This window comes from Anguilla anguilla, chromosome 3 (genome assembly GCF_013347855.1).
Source record: "Anguilla anguilla isolate fAngAng1 chromosome 3, fAngAng1.pri, whole genome shotgun sequence".
NCBI classification, from domain to species: domain Eukaryota; kingdom Metazoa; phylum Chordata; class Actinopteri; order Anguilliformes; family Anguillidae; genus Anguilla; species Anguilla anguilla.
This window is the reverse complement of record NC_049203.1, coordinates 21,845,545-21,864,499: the sequence shown is the minus strand read 5'-3', so window position 1 is coordinate 21,864,499 and position 18,955 is coordinate 21,845,545. Positions and strand designations below refer to the sequence as shown.

Here is an 18,955-nt window from a genome sequence, read left to right as displayed (position 1 = left end):
ACTTCCCTTGAAACAAATGCCAAATAAATGCCCTTGATTATTTAACAAAAATGATTTTGGAAATCATGTTTAAGGAAAGTATATAATTTGCAGACTGGCAGACGGAACTGTGCTAAATATATTTATTTGAACTTTCTATGAGCGGGAGAATTGGAGGGACGTGTCAGCTGTGTGCGTGCGGCAGCGAGACTCACCCGTGCATGGCGTGGAGGGCGTGCGGCTCGTAATGGTACCGCCCCTCGTGGTGACGCACGTCGATGGGGATCGGCGTGTGGAAGGTCGGGAATATGTGGTGAGGGGCTGCGGAACAGACAGACAGGGGGAGAGAAAAAGAGAAGGGGGGGGGGGGCTTTTAAAAAAAACTGGTCTTTTCAAAAAAAAAAAAAAAAAGTTCAAAGGCAAAAGCGCTACAATAAAGCGAGATGGATTTCAGAGCGGCCCGACGCGCTTCGTGTAAAATATTGGCACTATCACACAAGAGAAGTGGAATAAATAAATAATCAAAGTCATCCTAAGAAATCCTACATCTCCAACATAAAAGATACCCAACTGGGCTTTTGACAAAGACCTGCAGCTAGACTGGGCTTTGAACTGGGGGAGATGACAGGGCCGGCAGCGCCCCGACGCAAACGGGGGCTGACAGCTTTGGGAAAACCCCCTTCTCTGCCTCCGCCGGCGCGGCTGCGCGTCCCCGCCATTCAAAAGCATCCCTCTGCAGGGGGCGTCTGCGCGCCTCTGCCCAGGCTGCGCAGTCACGCAGACGCCTCTGCCCAGGCTGCTCACTCATGCAGACGCCTCTACTGAGGCTGCGCAGTCATGCAGTTGCCTCTGCTTAGGCTGCGCATTTGTGCAGTTTCTTCTGTCCAGGCTGTGCCATCGTGCAGTTGCCTCTGCACAGGCTGCGCAGCCATACTTATTAAATGAAAGTGGGGGCCAATAACAGCCTGTACACAGAGTCTAATGGGTACCAGCCTGTGAGGGGGATGGGGGGGAGGGGGGAAATGCTTGCCATCTAAGGAACTCAAATTATGTGGGACCAGGGGCAATAATTAATACTGTTCAGGCACAGGCAAGATTTCTGCTATATCGCTGAGCCCTTTAAAATAAAACAACTGCAGCATTTATTTGAAGTGCCTTTACAGCAAAGTAATTGGAACCTTTTAGTCAGTCAAGCAGCTCCGTGGAGCTGTCTAATTACAACCTTGCATTTACACGGGGAGCATTTTTTGCACATTACGACTCGCGTGTTGCTTTTTTATTTGTGAGAAAAAACGGCAAAAATCGACGTCTTCCCGTAAGTCCTTGGCTCGAGCTGTCTTATTAAAAACAGGTCCTCATTAATTGTTGTGATTACAAGTAACTGCAGTTAATCTTTAGTATGGCTAAGCCTCATTTTAACGGTGTATGAAGGGTGTTTTCAGTTTCAAAAGATTCAGTTTTTTTTTTTTTTAAACAGAGTTTTGTTTCTAATTAAGATTTTTTTCTCTCTTGTGACGCTAAGCTTTCCAGCAGTTTCCAGCAGTGCCTGACTTCAGCTCCTTCTCCTCCCTCATAATCAAAGTGTTTCTACTACGTTAGAGAATGTTTCTATCTGTACAGTTTCACACGTCCTAATTGTAAACTCATGTGACATTTTTCTGCCGGGAGAAGAGGTGGCAGCAGATCTCTGGATCGTATTAAAATTCTTTGGCCGGCAAGTAAAAGCAGAGACCAGAGGGGTCAGCACAGATCATTATCTACCTGAGCACTGTGAGTGCGTGTGTGTGTGTGCGCGCGTGTGTGTGTGTGCGCTTACGTTTGTGTGTGTGCATGTATTTGTGTGTGTGTGTGCGTGCGCATGTGTGTGTGTGTGTGTGTGTGGGAGGGGGCTGTGTGTGTGTGTTTTTTGTGTATGCTTGCATGTATGTGTGCATGCGCACGTGTGTGTGCTTGCACGTGTGTGTGTGTGTGAGAGAGAGAAGAGGGGGTTGTGTGTGTGTGTTTTTTGTGTATGCTTGCGTGCGTGTGTGCGCACGTATGTGTGCGCGTGTTTTTTGTGTATGATTGCGTGCGTGCGTGCACGTGTGTGTGTGCGTGTTTTTTGTGTATGCTTGCATGCGTGCGCACGTGTGTGTGCTTGCTTGTGTCTGCTTGTGTATGTGCTTGAGTGTGTGTATGAGAGGGGGTGTGTGTGTGTGTGTGTTTTTTGTGTATGCTTGTGTGTGCATGTGCGTGCGAATGTGTGTGTGCGTGTGTGTGTGTGTGTTTTTTGTGTATGCTTGTGTGTGCATGTGCGTGCGAATGTGTGTGAGTGCGTGTGTGAGTGCGTGTGCATGTGTGAGTGTGGACCTTAGGGGCCCTAGCAGATAGGACCTGTGTGTCAGCATTCCTAGCCCATTTCTTTCACTTAGCGCCTGACAGAGTGACGGACAGACTCGTCCCAGCAGTGGAGAAGTGGCCTCTCTGTCCAGGTAGACTGTGCTTTTGAGTCAGACACAGAATCCCCAGGGCTCTGTTTGACGGTGTGCTCTTAGTCTCCAGACAGTTGCCGTTTGCATTTTTCCCTGCTGTCTGAGCTTTATTTAGTGTTTATTTCACAAAGGGCCACCAAGTCTCGTTCTTCCAGAAATAAACCTTTTTAAAAATGATTTACAGCCAAAACACTATTAATAGTGACTGCGGAAGCATATACCAGCAAATATATAAATGTTCAGTTTTATTTGTATTTGGGCATAGAGAAACCATGGTCATGCCTGTCACGCAAGTGTAGCGTATAAAACCGTGTTTTCAGTGCATGACACACACCAGCTGCATTTCTTGCCTCTCTGGTGTTTGTCGGCGTTTAACTGATCTAAAACAGACAGTGGAAAAACACCTGAGAGAAGAAATGCACAAAGCAAAACTCATGTACAGGGAGCAACTGCAATGCACACAGTACAACTAATGTACAGGGAGAAACTGCAATACACACAACAAAACCAATGTACAGGGAGAAACTGCAATGCACACAGCAAAACCAATGTACAGGGAGCAACTGCAATGCACACAGTACAACTAATGTACAGGGAGCAACTGCAATGCACACAGTACAACTAATGTACACAGCACAACTGTAATGCGCAGGTGCAAATATAATGCACACAGTGTAGCTAATGCACAGCACAACAGTAATGCACACAGTGTAGCTAATTCACAGCACAACTGTAATGCACACAGTGTAGCTAATGCACAGCACAACTGTAATGCACACAGTGTAGCTAATGCACAGCACAACAGTAATGCACACAGTGTAGCTAATGCACAGCACAACAGTAATGCACACAGTGTAGCTAATTCACAGCACAACTGTAATGCACACAGTGTAGCTAATTCACAGCACAACTGTAATGCACACAGTGTAGCTAATGCACAGCACAACAGTAATGCACACAGTGTAGCTAATGCACAGCACAACAGTAATGCACACAGTGTAGCTAATGCACAGCACAACTGTAATGCACAGTGCAGCTGTAATGCACAGTGTGACTAATGCACAGCACAACAGTAATGAGCACATTGTAATGCACAGCGTAACTGTAATGCACACACTGTAATGCCCAGCAGCTGAAAGGCCCGTAAACCCCGGCGTCAGAGGAAGGCCTCTGCCAAACACCCCGGGCATAAAAGTGTCTCCATTTCTCTAAACCCCCTCAGCAGCGGAGGATGTGCCCAAGCTAGCGGGGCCTCCCTTTCTGCGCCGCGACAGGCAGGCGGGCATCTTTCAGGGAGACGCGCCCGGCGGCATAATGGCCCTCTGTGCGAGCGCACGGGTGGCTGAGTGGCTGCAAGCAAAACAGCTTTATTCAGAGTCCAGCCCCGAGTTAACGCTCCATTAATAACGGGGCGGGTGAATAATGGGGGGGAGAGGGGTCGGGGGGGGGTGGGGGGGGTGGGGGGGGAAGGCCCGGGACAAAGAGCCGGAGAGAACCGGGCCGCGAAAACATGACCGAGCGGATCGGCCCCAAACACCTCTGGAATTCTCTCGCGCTGAAGTCACTGGCCGCCGCGCGGCGTGCCTACTGGCTGAGGGGAAGTCTACCGCTGCTCCCGCTCCTCCTCCTCCTCCTCCTCCTCCTTCTCCTCCTCCGAGGGGTGTGAAAAATAATTTCCTCTGAGAGTCTCTAATTTCCGCTGAGAACCTTCCACAAAAAAAACCTGAGATGTTTCAAATAATTACAATATTCCACCCTGCATAACCCGGCATATTGGTTATCTGTATGAATCACACACTGCAGGAGTAACTTAACACCGTTAAGTTGGGATTAGTGGAAATTAACACGAAAAACAGAGCAACGTCAACAACCAGCCTAATTTAAGAGCAGAAGTAGAGACGGTCTAAATCGAGAGCAGCAGCAGTTATATTAGCAATGCTGTATTAGTACTCACATTAGCGTACTATAGCGTATTATATTTGTTATATGCCCACTCCTTAAATGTTTCAAATTTTCATATGCTGATACAGGCCCACTCCACACACTAATTTCTCCCATAAACACACTCGTTTCCCCCTGAAGTGGCACTAAAAGTGTCTGCCTTGGAAAAAGAGCTGAATGTGTGTTTGTGTGGCAGGGGGTTGCGGTCGTCACATTGGGACGTGGGCATGTTCCCGCCGGCCCCCTGCCCCCTTCCCCCCCCCGCACGGTTGGGCCGTCCCGAGCCGGTCAGCAGACCGGGGGCGGTGGGGGGATTGACCGAGCGGGGGCTTATTCCATCACCCAGACAGCTCCATTGTTCCGACTCGACGGTGAGAACAAAAGGAGAGCGCTCTGGAGAGTTCAAGGGGGCCCGTTTACCTGATTTACTGAGCCCAAACTCCCCCCCCCTCCCCCCCAACACCCAGCCCCGGGGCCCCCCGGGGGGGTTACCGTACACGGGTGTCCTGCGCAGGCCCGCGCCTCTATTAGTCTTTGGGGTGATAACATTTGTTTTTACATCTGGAGGGAGGCTGCGGGGAGACCGGGGGGTTTTTTTTTTTCTCGCAGAATCGCCTCAGCGCGACTCTCACTGCCACAGGCTCCCGCCTAAAACCCGCCCTCGTCCCGTCCCGTCCCGCCGCCGCCGCGCGAACACGTCCATCGCTCGCCCTGTCGTTTACGGCCGCGCGGTCACCTCCGTACCCGTCGCGACATCCCTCCTAAAATGTTTTCGCTTCGCTTCTCGTAAACCGTTTCTCGAACCCTGCGAAATTTCTCCGGCGAGCCTGCGGGCCGACGGTGAGGAGCCTCCTGTCTCTTTCTGCTTCTGACTCAAGGAGGGTTTGATCTCCTTAAGACGACGGCAGGTGTTGAGCGGCGACAGAAGGCGCCCCGAGCCTCGAGCGGGCGAAGGGAAAACATTCACTTTTCATGTCCCGGCGGAGCCGAGGTTCCTCGCAGGAAGTGCTCGTCCGCGCAGGAAGTGCTCAATAACAATAATAATATCCTGAGAAGCGAACCCTCGGCTGTGTAATTAAAAAGGCTTTTCTGTCTCCTTCAGAAAACGAGGAGGGGAGTAAAGGCGGTGGGGGTTGGGGGTGGGGGGTGGGGGGTGGGGGTGGATTTAAATTCAGACAGGAAATTCCAGCAGAATAAGCTGGCTCGTGTCCTAACGACACAGCGCCATGCCAACGGCGCTGCTTTGCACACTGGGAAACTGACAGGCCGACCCAAAGCCTCCGATGGGAGACCTTATTGGTAAGTTGCAGCTTGTTACTGACCGTACGGCTAAATAAAACTAATGCATGTTTCTAGGCTAAGCACACCCCACTGACTGCAGCCGATATCCATACGTTAGGCCAGTAAGCCCGTGTTTTCTTATGCGATCCTGTAACTGAGTGAGTTACACGCAGTATGACATCCTTATTTAGTCTGCAAAGATAATTTTCCCAAGACTTTCGGTTAATCATGGCGACAAAAGGGATTATGGTTTTTAGATGGATGCAGGTAACTCCTCAGAGCAATGAAAGCAGGCATTAAGTGAATGGGCCTTTTCTTTGAATAGCACAAGGGGGTTTGTAAAATGTTACATTCCCCCCCCCCCCCCCCCCCCATTGATGTGGCTTTTCTCAACAGAGGCTGAGTAGCTTAGGTTCGGGCTTCCCGTCTTTTAAATGGCAGGTAGAGTTATGACGCTTAAGTCAGCGATTTAACGTGGCTCCAACTGTAGTCAATCAACCCACGTTTGTAAATGTTTTTCGTTCTGCCTTGGCTTTAAGTGTTGCAACACATCCCTGCTTTCAATATTTTAGTATTTACTATTTTTGTATTTTTATATTTTAATATTTCAGTATTCTAGAATATTTATTAAAAGAGTATTTCTGCTACCAAGGAGCAGAAAAAAAACACAAGGGTTCTCAGAGTCAGTTAATGTAGAACGTAGAGTTAAAAGGGCTATTCCAAACACGCTGTCTTCCACAAACAATGGTTCATTTGAACCGTCAAACGTGCAAATATTCTTCCTGAAGTGCTTATATGACAGGAAAGAAAATGTTTAGTCCTCAGAAAGTACATTTTCCAAGAACTAGCATTTTATCACTCCAAAATATCCAGCAATTGAGTCCCACACACACTGCTGAAAGGTATTTGAATCAGGATCTTAAAAGGCCTTGTTTGGAAGAGTTTTCTTCACTGTTGTCCTGGAAAGGGATTAAAAGGTCTTAGAGGTCTTGCGATCTTAAACGTTAATATGGGTTCAATGGAGAGGGATTTTGCTGATCCCAAACAGAAAGAAAATAGAGTAGCATCAGTGCTACGTAAACTTTCCCCTGAAGATTGATTTGTTACCAAAAACTAGTGAGAAATAACTCCACGGTGTGATTTAGGGAAAAACACGTGGAACAAACGAATATGCACAATTGCAATGCCCAAAGGTGTCTCCACCAGCTACGTTTCAGGACGCAAACGGCTGTATAAAAGCCAGTCAGGGTAACATCTGTTGCATGCGAAGCGGCAGGATCGGACAGGCGCGAGCCCCCGTCGCCGTGTTCGCGGCGCGTTGTCATGCACGTCTCACTCCAGATGGGGTCCGTCTCCCTCCACTTCCGTATCCTGAGTGCCTTCCTGTCCGTGTTTACCCAGAGCGGACCTGCTGGAGTTTCTCAGCCACAATCTGTTTGGTCTAACACCATTCATAAATCTGCCATATCACACACTCACTCGTGTACACACACACACACACACACCCAAACACACATGTACGTGCGCGCGCACACACACACAGACACACACGCGCGCGGGGTCATTCCAGCCAGCTAGTTATATGTGCGGGTTCCAGACGCTGTGTTTTTCAGACCGTCTGTGGCGTCTCAGCCGGTGGACGAGGCGGGGCCTGATTTTGTTTGGCCAGATTCCTGGATTTTCCTAACATTAAACCCCAGGCCTAGCTGTGGCACTTTCCTGCTGTTTTACTAATATACACGCAGTCACAGACAATGCATGCACAAGCAAACGCTGTTTCAAAAAATACTGTTTCCATTATTTATTTAGTTTTCCCAGAATGCTCGGCATGATCAAAATAGATCTTGTTCACGTGTGTTTCAAAACTGTGTGAGTTATTGAAGTGAAAATTATTTCAAGTGTGGAATGTGGTAACTTCCTTTCACGTGTTAAAACAGTAGGTTTTCAGATTTTTTGAACTTATTCAACTGAAAAAACAACAGCATTTAGTGCTAAATGTTTATTAGATTCTTAGCATGAAATGCTAGGTTTTATACCTAGGTAAAATGTGTATATCTCTTAATTCACATATCTATACATATACATTTATATGTGTAACTTATTTTGGTGTGGTGATATCTGAAGCTCCTCCAGGTGACTGGAGGCCAATGAGCAGTGTGCTTATGTCCACTCTTAAAGGAACAGCCCGAGTATATCCACTCTCAAAGGAACAACCTGGGCACTCTTAAAGGAACAGCCTGTGCATGTCTATTCTTAAAGGAACGGCCCGAGCATGTCTATTCTTAAAGGAACAGCCTGAGCATGTCTATTCTTAAAGGAACAGCCTGAGCATGTCTATTCTTAAAGGAACAGCCTGAGCATGTCTATGCTTATAGGAACAGCCTGAGCATGTCTATGCTTGTAGGAACAGCATGGGCATGTCCACTCTCAAAGGAACCACCTGAGCATGTCCACTCTTAAAGGAACAGCCTGAGCATGTCCACTCTTAAAGGAACAGCCTGAGCATGTCCACTCTCAAAGGAACAGTCTGAGCATGTCCACTCTTAAAGGTATGGTTTGAGCATGTCCACTCTTAAAGGAACAGCCTGAGCATGTCCACTCTTAAAGGAACAGCCTGAGCATGTCCACTCTCAAAGGAACAGTCTGAGCATGTCCACTCTTAAAGGTATGGTTTGAGCATGTCCACTCTTAAAGAAACAGCCTGAGCATGTCCACTCTTAGAGGAACAGCCTGAGCATGTCCACTCTTAAAGGAACAGCCTGAGTATGTCCACTCTTAAAGGTATGGTTTGAGCATGTCCACTCTTAAAAGGGTGGCCGGAGTCTGTCGGGGGGGTGGGGGGCGGAGTTATCAGCTCCCAGCAGCTGCGCCCGGGCCACCTGCTAATAACCCCCATGCATCATCCCGCGCGCGGCGGCTGGCGCTGGAGACGGAGCGGGGCGGCGGGTCCCGCTGACGGGCGGGCCTCCTCCTCCTCCTCCTCTGCGCGCGGGCGCGGGCGACAGACAGGCGCAGCGTCGTTAGCATGCTGTTCGTGTAATTTGGGCACTTAAAGACGGCGAGGGTCCCGGAGACTGATTACACCCCCGGAGCAAATCACCCACCTGGCCCGGGGCTGATTTATGGCCCGCGCGCTTAATGGTCCTGCTTACCGCGCGGGCGTGTCCAGATTAAGTAATTACCTTAAACAAAAAGTTTATTATCTTTAAGGCGCGGGCCATGATAAAAAAAAGGGAAGAGGCTGCGGGCTGGGAGCCTGGGCCGCGCGGCTCTCTCTCTCTCTCTCTCTCTCTCTCTCTCTCTCTCTCTCTCTCTCTCTCCCTCTCTCTCTCCCTCTCTCTCTCCCTCTCCCTCTCTCTCTCTCTCTCTCTCTCTCTCCCTCTCTCTCTCTCTCTCGCGGTGGCGGCGGCGGCGGAGGGCGATAATTAACGCACGATAAATGACGGCGGCGCTGGCGAGACTGTCACCACGCGCACCGCGCTTACATTCGTATTACCCCTTCCGGCACCCCAGCCAGGGGGGCGGCTGGGATTTACGCCCCCGCCGGCTGGGGGCCGTCTCCCTCCCTCTCCCTCCCTCCCTCCCTCCCGCGCGCGCCTCGGGGAGCTTTAGCGGGGAGGCGTAGCGCGTTCTCTCGGGAGGGAGCGCGGCCGCCGCCGTGGACGTTAAGAATAAGAGGGTCTGACAGCGGCGGCGAGGAAGGGATCCCTATAGCGCCTCCTCGCTGACGCGCGGACCGGCGGACGAGCTCCGACACGGTTTATCTTTATCTCCGCGGGACGAGAGGAGGAGAGGAGGGGGGGAGAGCAGACGGAAAAAAGGGGTGATGAGAGGAGAGAGAGGAGAGGGGAAAGGAGAGAGGAGAGGAGAGGTGAGGGGAGAAATGGGTGATGAGAAATGAGGAGAGGAGAGCAGAAAAGGGGAGAGGAGAGGAGAGCTGAGGGAAGAAAAGGGTGATGAGAGGAAAGGAGAGGAGTGGAGAGAGCAGAGGAGAGGAGAGGAGAGGAGTTTGTAGCCTGGCCTGCTCTGACTCATATGCCAATCTTTTCCTTTCTCTTCCTTCTTCTCATTGTCCACACTGATGTGGGGGGGGGAGGGGGGGTTGATGGATGATCCAGGAGCAGAAATAGCCGCCACTTCCTGTGTCACGCCTTTTCACGCCCCCTCTTCCACGGGGAAGTCAAATATGCTCCTCCAGAGGACGAAAATAGCACAGACTTTGGGCCTCAGCACTTTTCAAAACCTCCAGCCTGGGGTGGGGGAGGGGGGGGGGGGGCAGTGGGGGGGGAGGGGGCGTGGTCGAGCGCGTAGTGAAATGCGTTCTGCAACATCGCGCTCCTATGACGTAGTGACACGATCCCACTGCGGCTTCTCTGTGCACCTCAGGGTTTGGGAGGTGACATTTTTGTGTCCTGTTCCTCTTTCACTAACTCCACCCACAGAAGGACGCGGTCAGAAAACAGGGAGGGGCATTTGGACGGAATATCAGACCCCCCTGTATTGGGGTTAGTCCATTGGTGGGGATGGGGAGGGGGGGGTTTATCTAGTCCTTTAATACACTATAAAAAGCAGATAAATAACAGCAGATAGGCCTACCACCCCCCCCCCCTCAGGTACTAAGCGCAGCACCCCCTCCCCCTCCCTCCCTGGTCTCTCTCAGGAATATAAAAATCGATTTTGGGATGTCTTCACTGGAACCGCTCCTGTGGCGGGGGTCAGCCGCGCGGGTCCGGGACGGTGGCGGCTGGTGTCACCGCATTAAAGCGGCCGTTAGTAATGCGAACAGAACCCCCCGCGCGCCCTCCACCCCCGCCCCGTCTGCAGCTACCCGGGCCAATCAAAGCGGGCCAGGAGAGTCAGGAGCTCCGAACGCCTGCGGCCCCCTCTCCCTTTTAAAAGCCTAATTAAACCGCGTCACACGTCCGATTTCTGAACCCCGGTGGGCATCGGATGTTCTCCCGCCATCAGTGAGCTGTCTGCAAAAGAGCGCTTACCTGCCTGTGCCCTGGCGCTCTTCGTCCTGACTCTAACTCAACGCCTTGTGGCTCTCCTTCACCCTCACCCCCCCCACCCCCACCCCCCAATGCCTTTCTCTGAATGGTGAGATGATCAACGTTAATGGCAGAAGTGCTGAGAAGAACACCTCAGTCTTAATAAGAGAGATTTCGCTCTCTTTTTCCTTCTCTGTCTTCCTCTCTCTCTGTCTTCCTCTTTCTCCCTCACTCTCTCCCTCCCTCTCTCTCTCTGCTAAAAGGCTAAATGAACAGCAGCTGTGGGTGCAGATGCCTTCAGTGAGCTGCTTGGCTTCTGTTCCCTTTGCTGGGGTCCTGAGGAGTGTGGGCCCAGCTGGAAGCGTTCTCCCGCCCGCCTGCCCTCCTGCCTGCTAGGGGCCCTCAAATTTGTCTGGCGACGCCCGAAACCGCGTACGGTACGCTCCCTCCATCAAATCAAAGCTCCAGGCATTGTGTTCTCCCCCCCCCCCCCCCCCCAAAAAAAAAACTTTTTCCTTTTCGATACGAGGCCAGCTGCCTTCTCTTCTCTTTTCATGGGTTTTCCGGCACAAATAAGAACATGACGACAGATATTCCAATTCCCGCTGATTTTATTTAAAGACTTTTCTGCCTCGCAACGTCTCTAGTTCTTTGCCAGCTGACACTGAATACTATTTGTAAAATGCCTCTTTAACCCTTTGAAGTGTATGTTTTTTTTGGAATGTCAGTGTTCTCCATTGCTTTCAGTAGTGATTGTTACATCAGCTTCAGAATGTTCAGTTAAGAACATTATAATCACACATTTGTGGTCTTACTTCTTAAAGGGTTAAAACACCTTTTCTCTGAACCTAAGCTTGCCATTCAGAATATGAGCACACCAGTTCTTTGTGATGCAGATCTGTGTACAAACGTACTCTACTGGTCAACTGTTTATCTTAACATCCTGACTTAAAACAGCAAGTCAGAAAAGAAATCAGAAAAGAATATCACATACAGAAGCAGTGATCTATTGTATCATAGTACACAAGACCCATAGGTGACACAGAGTACAGAACAGTCTCCCAGATTAAGATTACAGTCTTAATTAGTGTCCCCATGGAAACCTGTTTCCTAGTCGAAGGAACTGGGCGTGCCCAACGCTCAGCAAGGAGGCTTCCCAGCACTGGGTAGGGGGGGGGATGGGGGGACAGAAGGGGGGGGTCCCAACAGGAGCTTTGCTGGACAATAGATGTGCATTCTCACTGGCAGCGTGATTAACGTGAGGGGGTGGCCGACAGACACTAACTTTCCTGCCCGGGCTGTCCCAAGTAGACAAATGATGGGGGGAGGGAGGGGGGGGGGGGGGGGTCATGTGGGGTGATCATTAAATCAAACGCCTCCCGTCCTCTTACAATCACCTCAGTACAGCCCCCCTCCCCTTCCCTCCCCTACCCTCTCCTCCACAGTTCAGGAAAAAATGAACAGCCCAATTCACTCTGCAGTAAAGGGGCTGAGAGCAGTGGCAGAGTGGGGGTAGGAGGGGGGGGGTACAGAGTTAACAATGTCATGAATTACAAGACAAACTTCAGCAGCTGCCAAGCACACAGGCGTGAGGACATTACTTTGTGTCTGCAGTGGAGTGCCGTAGTAGCGTTGCCTACTCTTCAGGGGGAAAGAGCTCTCAAAACACACACCCTAACCCCCTGTGCACACACCCTAACCCCCCCCCCCCCCCCCCCACACACACACACACACAGGGAGCTCTTCCACCCTCTCACTGCTGAAGTGTGCTCCTTCCACATCCTCCTGTTTGCAGAATCTGTAGCCGCTAGCCGCTAGCCGCGTGTCGCTACCGCCTCGGGGCCTCCTGGCCGCCGCGGGGCCTTTCCGGGCAGTTTCACTTTTTCCCCTCACAGGACACGTCGCCCACATCATCCATTCACTGCAGGACAGGACTTGGTACACGTTTTGGAAAATACTCTCCCTCCCGTATTTGTGTAGATTTCCCAGATTGAACTTCCTTTTTGTCTCAGGCGGGGGATCTTACATAAACCAGAGTGTTCTTGAGCCTGTGTGTGCGGTGAGTTAGGGCTCCTAGTGCGGTTGCATGAAAGAAATGACACCTGAGGAATGCTGGGTAAGCATGCTAATGTACAACATAGAAATAATATGTGCTGGTAGGTCCCACTGGAAGTGCTTTCCTGGGATTAATTTTACACTCTAGCTTTTAAAATGAACATATGGTAAAGATACAGGGAATGGCATATCGTTCCAACATTTCAGAAATAACATGATGAACACAGAATGACAAAACTGATGATAACAGGCAAAAAAGCCAGACATGAAAAAGCTTCCCTGGGTATTTTAAGCTTCTCTAAAGATAACAGAAGCACGAAAATGCCAGTTTTCCCGCCGATGTCATAAATCGCCACGGCAACCCAGTGTCTTCCTGCCATTCTTCTGCTCTCAGCAGGAGACCGTCACTCTTGCTACTGGCCCCCCCTCCCCCTCCCTCGTCTAGTGCACATTACTAGCGCAGAACATCGCTGTGCGCTACCTGCTACTTCATTCTACCCTGATAAAAGCACATAATCATGCATGTCTGTACTTGTGCCATTAGATTTGGTCTCACTTTACCCTAAAATGTACCATATTGTATGTATCGCAGTAAACATCAAATCAATATTATATTAATATTGTGATTAGCTTTACTGAATCAAAGGTTTTTTGCTCATATTTTGATGCAGGAGCGAAATTATTAGAAAGAATGAGTAGAAAAGACCAGCTTCCTGTGCTGGTTACTGAATATAAACTGGGTAAAAAATAAAAAAGTTCCTGGACAGGAGTTGCTCAAGACCTGCACTGCTGGGCCCATTTTTGTGACCACGGCAACCACCGAGCTCAAAACCCTAAATACTGAACTACGCCCCGGTAATGAGCTTCAGCTGTGGCACTGCACTGCTATAATTCTCTAAATTCAATGTGCACCTTTTACACACACAGATAAGCACCGCAGTGTACATTTCAATCTCATTTTTCTAAACATGCAAATTGTAACATTTGAAAATAGTACAAAAGGTTAAGGTTATATTTTTCTTTCATCTTAAGAGCTTTAACAGATTGGAAATGTGAGTTGAATACACTTCCTTATCTGTATGTGTCTTACATGTATTTTATATATGCAGGCAGGGCCTGATGGGAATGAACCAGCCTCTCCAGTTTGGTGCTGGAGAATCCAAGCGATGGCGCAGCACGAGGAAGGTTCTGGAATCGCTAAAGCACGCGTCCTCTCCCTAATACTGAGGCCGGCATCTGTTTGGTGAGTTTTTGGTGAGCGGGTGGGTAGAGGGTTGGGGGGGGGTGGGGGTGTGACTGAAGTGTTTACTTGGCTGTAAATCAAGTATGAAGCAAAAAAAAATACTAGAGCCTCTGGGTAAGGCACACAGCTTTCTCCTGGTACGCGCTGGCAGCGAGGTCAAAACATTTAAATAAGACACGGACGGCTGACTAGGGGGGGGGGGGGGCTGGAGAGGCGCTGTTCTTTACGTCCGTCCTCGTTAGGTTCGTTATTCACAAGAGTCGGCAGCCATCTTGACAGGTGTGTGTTTTTTGTACGCTGTCGGTGACCGAGGTCATGATATCCATTAACGCGGTGGACGCCTAGCGCCCCGGCTACCGGGCCGGCTCAGAGGTAAATCAGGGTCGCGGTCTCCGGCGTATTGGGTTCTCACGTCACACACGCTAAACGCCCGTTAGCATTCCGCCGCTAGCTCGCTTCTCACTGCGAATACAACCGAGTAACGAGCACGTCGTGTAAGACCGCAAAAGTACAACCATGTGTGAAGCATTTATAATTACTCCTAAAAAGATTACAAGGAAATTCTGTTTAAAAGAAAAGTAAAATTGCGTACGGGTAATTTGGAGCTGGCGGTGCATTCAAGTTGAGCGTCGAGCAAATATTTATGTAAGGACGACAGCACTCGACGACAGATGGCATCTCAACGACATTTTCATTCACATCAGGGAGTTAACGATGGCACCAAAATGGAGTGCTTTGGAGAGAATGTCCAGTGTGGGGCTTGGTACTGGTACAAGGTGCTTATAACCTACGAGCTTAAGTTGCAAAGGACTATAGGGATGTGAGAGTTTACACGGGTACAGAGGTGGAAAACCCAGGTTCAGAAAGTAAAAGTCCTCCCCAGTATTTTGTCCCAGTCACCTGGATTTTCTAAGTAGCACAGTTCTTCAGCCGAGAAGTAGAACTATTGATGAAATCAGCTGGCGCAGTTCATGGGCAGAAGAAACACACAGCAGGACTTTTACTTTCTGACCCCTGGACTTTCCACAACTTCTCATGTATGGGAAGTTGAGCTGCTTGACTGCATAGTTAAAAATCATCCTTTGAATTTTGAACTGAGAAGAGAGCAGGAGAGTAACCTAAAGAGTAACAGAAATCAAAAGTCTTCAACCTATTTGGGAAATAACTATATAGATGGATTATTGGCAGTCACTGGAAGGACTGTGTCACATGGCCTGTAGCTGAATTCTGGGGGCTGTAGTTTGTGCTCTGAAAGCAGCCACTTGTGGGATGGATCAGGGGGGCACTACAGCAGACAGCAGGCTGTGCTGTGAGAGCGCACTTTACTGGCTCTGGCTTTGGCAGTGCTGTAAAAAGGCCCGAGTTCAAGGAGAGCAGTTCTGCACGGGACCTGCTCTCTGTCAGATCTTACCCAGGAACGCCGAAGGGAAAGCATCTGCACGTCCTCCTCGGCCAGTCCCCTCCCACCCCCTGCCCGCCCATCAAAGGGAAGGAGAGGAGTCAATTCCTCACCCCTCCAAAGTTTTGTTCGCACACTTCTTAAAAGTCTCTTTAGCGCTCTGGTAAATATTGTCAGACAAGCCGGGGCGTACCCACGCTGGCCCGCGAAACCCCCTCAGCAAAGCGTAATATTGATCTTAGAGCTGGCTGAAGAGGCAGCAGCGGCCTGAGGAAGGTGGGGGGGGGGGGGGGGGGATAGGAGGGGGGGTCTGGACAAATACTGCCGTGGTTCCCCTGGTTCACTCCAGAAGAGGCTGCGATGGCCCTCGAGCGCTTCCCCCAACGGGCCACCTCCTGACCCCCACAATTCAGCCCCTGAATGCCAGCGGGGGCCCCGACAAAACCAGGCAAACACTGCGCTGTTTGATGGTAAAGTGCTTACTAGGGAGAGCACTGGGGGGAGGGGAGGGGAGGGGGGGGGGGGGCACACACAATGACAGCAGTGTACCGCCGCGCACGGCGACTCAAACCTCGCTCCAGGGCACAGCGACGGGCCGAGGGCGAGGGGGCAGGAGCTGACGTAGAGCTCCAATCAGACGTGGGGATTTCCCTCAAAAACAAACAATAACCCCCCGGCCGGGCGCAGCTGACATTCGACTGGTGGAATGCCAGAATTTCATAGAACACTCCGGAATTACAGCTTATGGCACTTACAATAAGGACTGCTTAGAGGTTTTCCGTAGCATTAATTTGTACTAAACCCGCTGTTATCCTAAATGAATGACAACCTCTGCAGGTGATTTGTGCTATTGCCGGTGTTTACGTTGATTAGGTCTCAAGATTTTTTTCACAAAATCCAGTGCTGCACTACTTAGTTTATCCAAACATTAGATTTAAATGTTTTTAATCAACCCTTGTTATATATGTGTGAAAATAAAATAACCGAAGACAGCATACGACTTTTCTAGGTATTGTATCAATGGGCTACGTATTTCGGGAAGGAATATGTCATCCTCTTCAGCGGAAAGGTATTGCGGATTTGATTGGGTGGTGACTCTTACCTACCTCTTTAGAACGTTTTGACAATTCATTCTGAGAGCAGGATGTTGTGGCAAGAAGCTGCAGTCTTTATATCACCATGGTAACGTGCGTATAATTAATTGACTCCTTTCTTTTCTGCCCTGTCTCATTTTCTCAGAATTTTGGAGAGGAAAATGCATTGTGGGGGATTGTACTTCTATCAGGTTGAACAGGAAGCCACAAAGGAATGTCAGGAAATGTAGGACAACACACGACTAAATTCTCCTTTAAGACGCTCAGTGCTTTTCTATTGTCCCAGGAGGACAGTTCAGCCCACCTCAGGGTTTCACACACTATGAAAGCAAGGGGTCAGCAAGGGTCATATCACAAGTCACGTGACTTGCGATATCCTATCAGGTGGGCGCTACCCCATACCACACTCAATTTTTCATTCTTCAGCCTCTTCATGTGAGATACTTGCCATTATAACTTGACACAATTCTGTGGCGCATAATGGGATGTAATTTGGATTTATAATTAGCCATAATTGGGGTTAAAGTTTAAGTGGAGAATCGCCAGAAAGAGAAGAGTAAGGCTGACAGTGAGAATATAATAAAAGTGTATAATACATTCTGTCTTTGTTAAGTGGAGGGTCATTAACGCACAATACCGACAGATGTCACTTTGGACGTCTTCCTTTTAGGAATGCCATATTTAGTGACAGGTGAGATTACTTTAATGGGAGCCGGAAAGATAAAAGGAGAGCGATTAGAACGCACGCACTCGCACACGCCTGGCCTCTGACTCTCTTTCATTTCCAAGTTCTTCTTCCGATCCGTCCCCCCTGCGCTCAGCTATCTTCGCTCGTTGTGACGCGGAGCGCAGCGGACGCTAGCGCCGCCCCCGTGAGGGACTAGCCGGAACGCTGGCGTGTGGGACGAGGGACGTGATTAGCCGCTATCGTTTTTCCGTTCGTTTTTGTTTCGCGCGGAACGTAGCAGGGATGCAACGAGCGGCCTTTTCCATCGCGGCAGAACCGTCCAAGTGAGACCGACTGAAGCGAAACCGAATCTAATTTTTTTTTTTTTTAAAAGAAGAGAAGAGAACAGGGCAGATAGCGGTGTGGCTGGGGCCGAGCTTTTTTGAAGAGGGAGCGTGTGGGTTTTCCAATTAAGACTCAAAGGCGAATCCCAGCTGCCTGTAATCGTACCCGGCAGGCGGTGGGAGAGGCCGCAGAGCTCGGTGATTACCGTGATTTCGGGGGAACGGAGACCTCCCCTGGTTACGATACGAGCCCTTCTCTGCGCACGGGTCCTGCTGGGCTGGGGGGAGGTGGGGGGGGTGGGGACGAGGGACGGAGGGGAGCCTACACCGCGGCCCCGCCCTGGCGGAGGAAGCCCCCCCCCCCCCCCCCCCCCCGGAGCTCCGGAGCGGGCGTGTGGGCGCCCCGCCTTCTTTTTTTTTTTTTTTTTGGCTGTCAGGGCGCACGCCTCTGCGCGACAAAAAATCGGGGCGCGCCGGCTGTCAGCCGCGCTTGACGGAGCCCCGCTTTAAATGAGAAATGTGTAATTAAAGCCCACAGCCCCGAGTTCTCCTCGTCCCGCTCGCTCGCGTTACGAAATTTGGACTTCTCCAGCTCCAGGTTTTTTTTAGAAAACGCTTGGTGGAGCAGCCAGCGCACGGAAACTTTGGTTCGGTGGCAGACCGTTGTACGCTGGGACGCGGGCGGAGCTTTATTCGGCCTAAATGCGCGCGCCGCAGCTGACCCCGGCGTCTCAGAGGGAACGCGCTAACGCCCGTATGGCATTTACGCGGCTCCTGGCGCGCGTCTTAGAGCTAATGTATCGCGGCGCCTCACGCCTCACGCGCTCACTTTCTGCTAAGAGTTACGCCCCGCTCGCGCGTAAGTGCGGAAAAGCAGACTCCGTTTCTCAACCGAAGGGAGAACAGAACCGAGATGAAAGAATGCGTCCGAAAAAAAAAACAGCATTCATGCTCCAGAGAGCTCGCTCCAGCGCAGTTCCTCTACCCACGGGGAGCTGTTGCACCGGTGCCGGTCATTACGGACTCGAACTGCCTTTTGGATCGGGTTACAGCGAAGCACAGCGCTGTTTTCCTTAGGGCTCTGATTAAGAAGCTTTGTTCCCCCCTGGAACTTGCGGAAAACCGCAGGGCCCAGAATGCACCGGGGCAAACGATTAGCGCGGCCTTGATGAAGACACACGTGCGCCGCAGATGTCTGCGATCGTAACTCTTGTTCTTCTTGTGGGTAGCGGGCGCCACACGCCGTCCTCGCCGGCCTAGCCGAGCGCGACGCAAGCGGGGGAAAGACGCAGGCCTTGCTCGCAGACGCGCAGACGCGCCCGCGCCCCGTCTTGGCGTGGACACTCGCGGGAGGATCGTCGGCGACGCCTAAAACAGCGTGTTTGTGAAAACAGATCAGTCACTCAGTGCCCCCCCCCCCTTCCTCTGTCCCCCTCCCAGCACCCCTTCTCTTCTTTCCCCACTCCTGACCCCCGGTCCCGCGGGGAGAG

At 50.7% G+C, this 18,955-nt stretch overlaps 1 protein-coding gene across 1 annotated transcript in view; it reads right to left on the bottom strand.

Annotated features, from left to right (window-relative positions):
* Positions 1 to 18,955, bottom strand: part of gli2a (GLI family zinc finger 2a) — a 96,362-nt gene that overhangs the window by 39,528 nt on the left and 37,879 nt on the right. Inside the window, exon 3 of the mRNA XM_035407728.1 lies at positions 195 to 300. Coding sequence (XP_035263619.1) covers positions 195 to 300 — 106 coding nt within the window. The remainder of the gene's footprint in view (positions 1 to 194; positions 301 to 18,955) is intronic.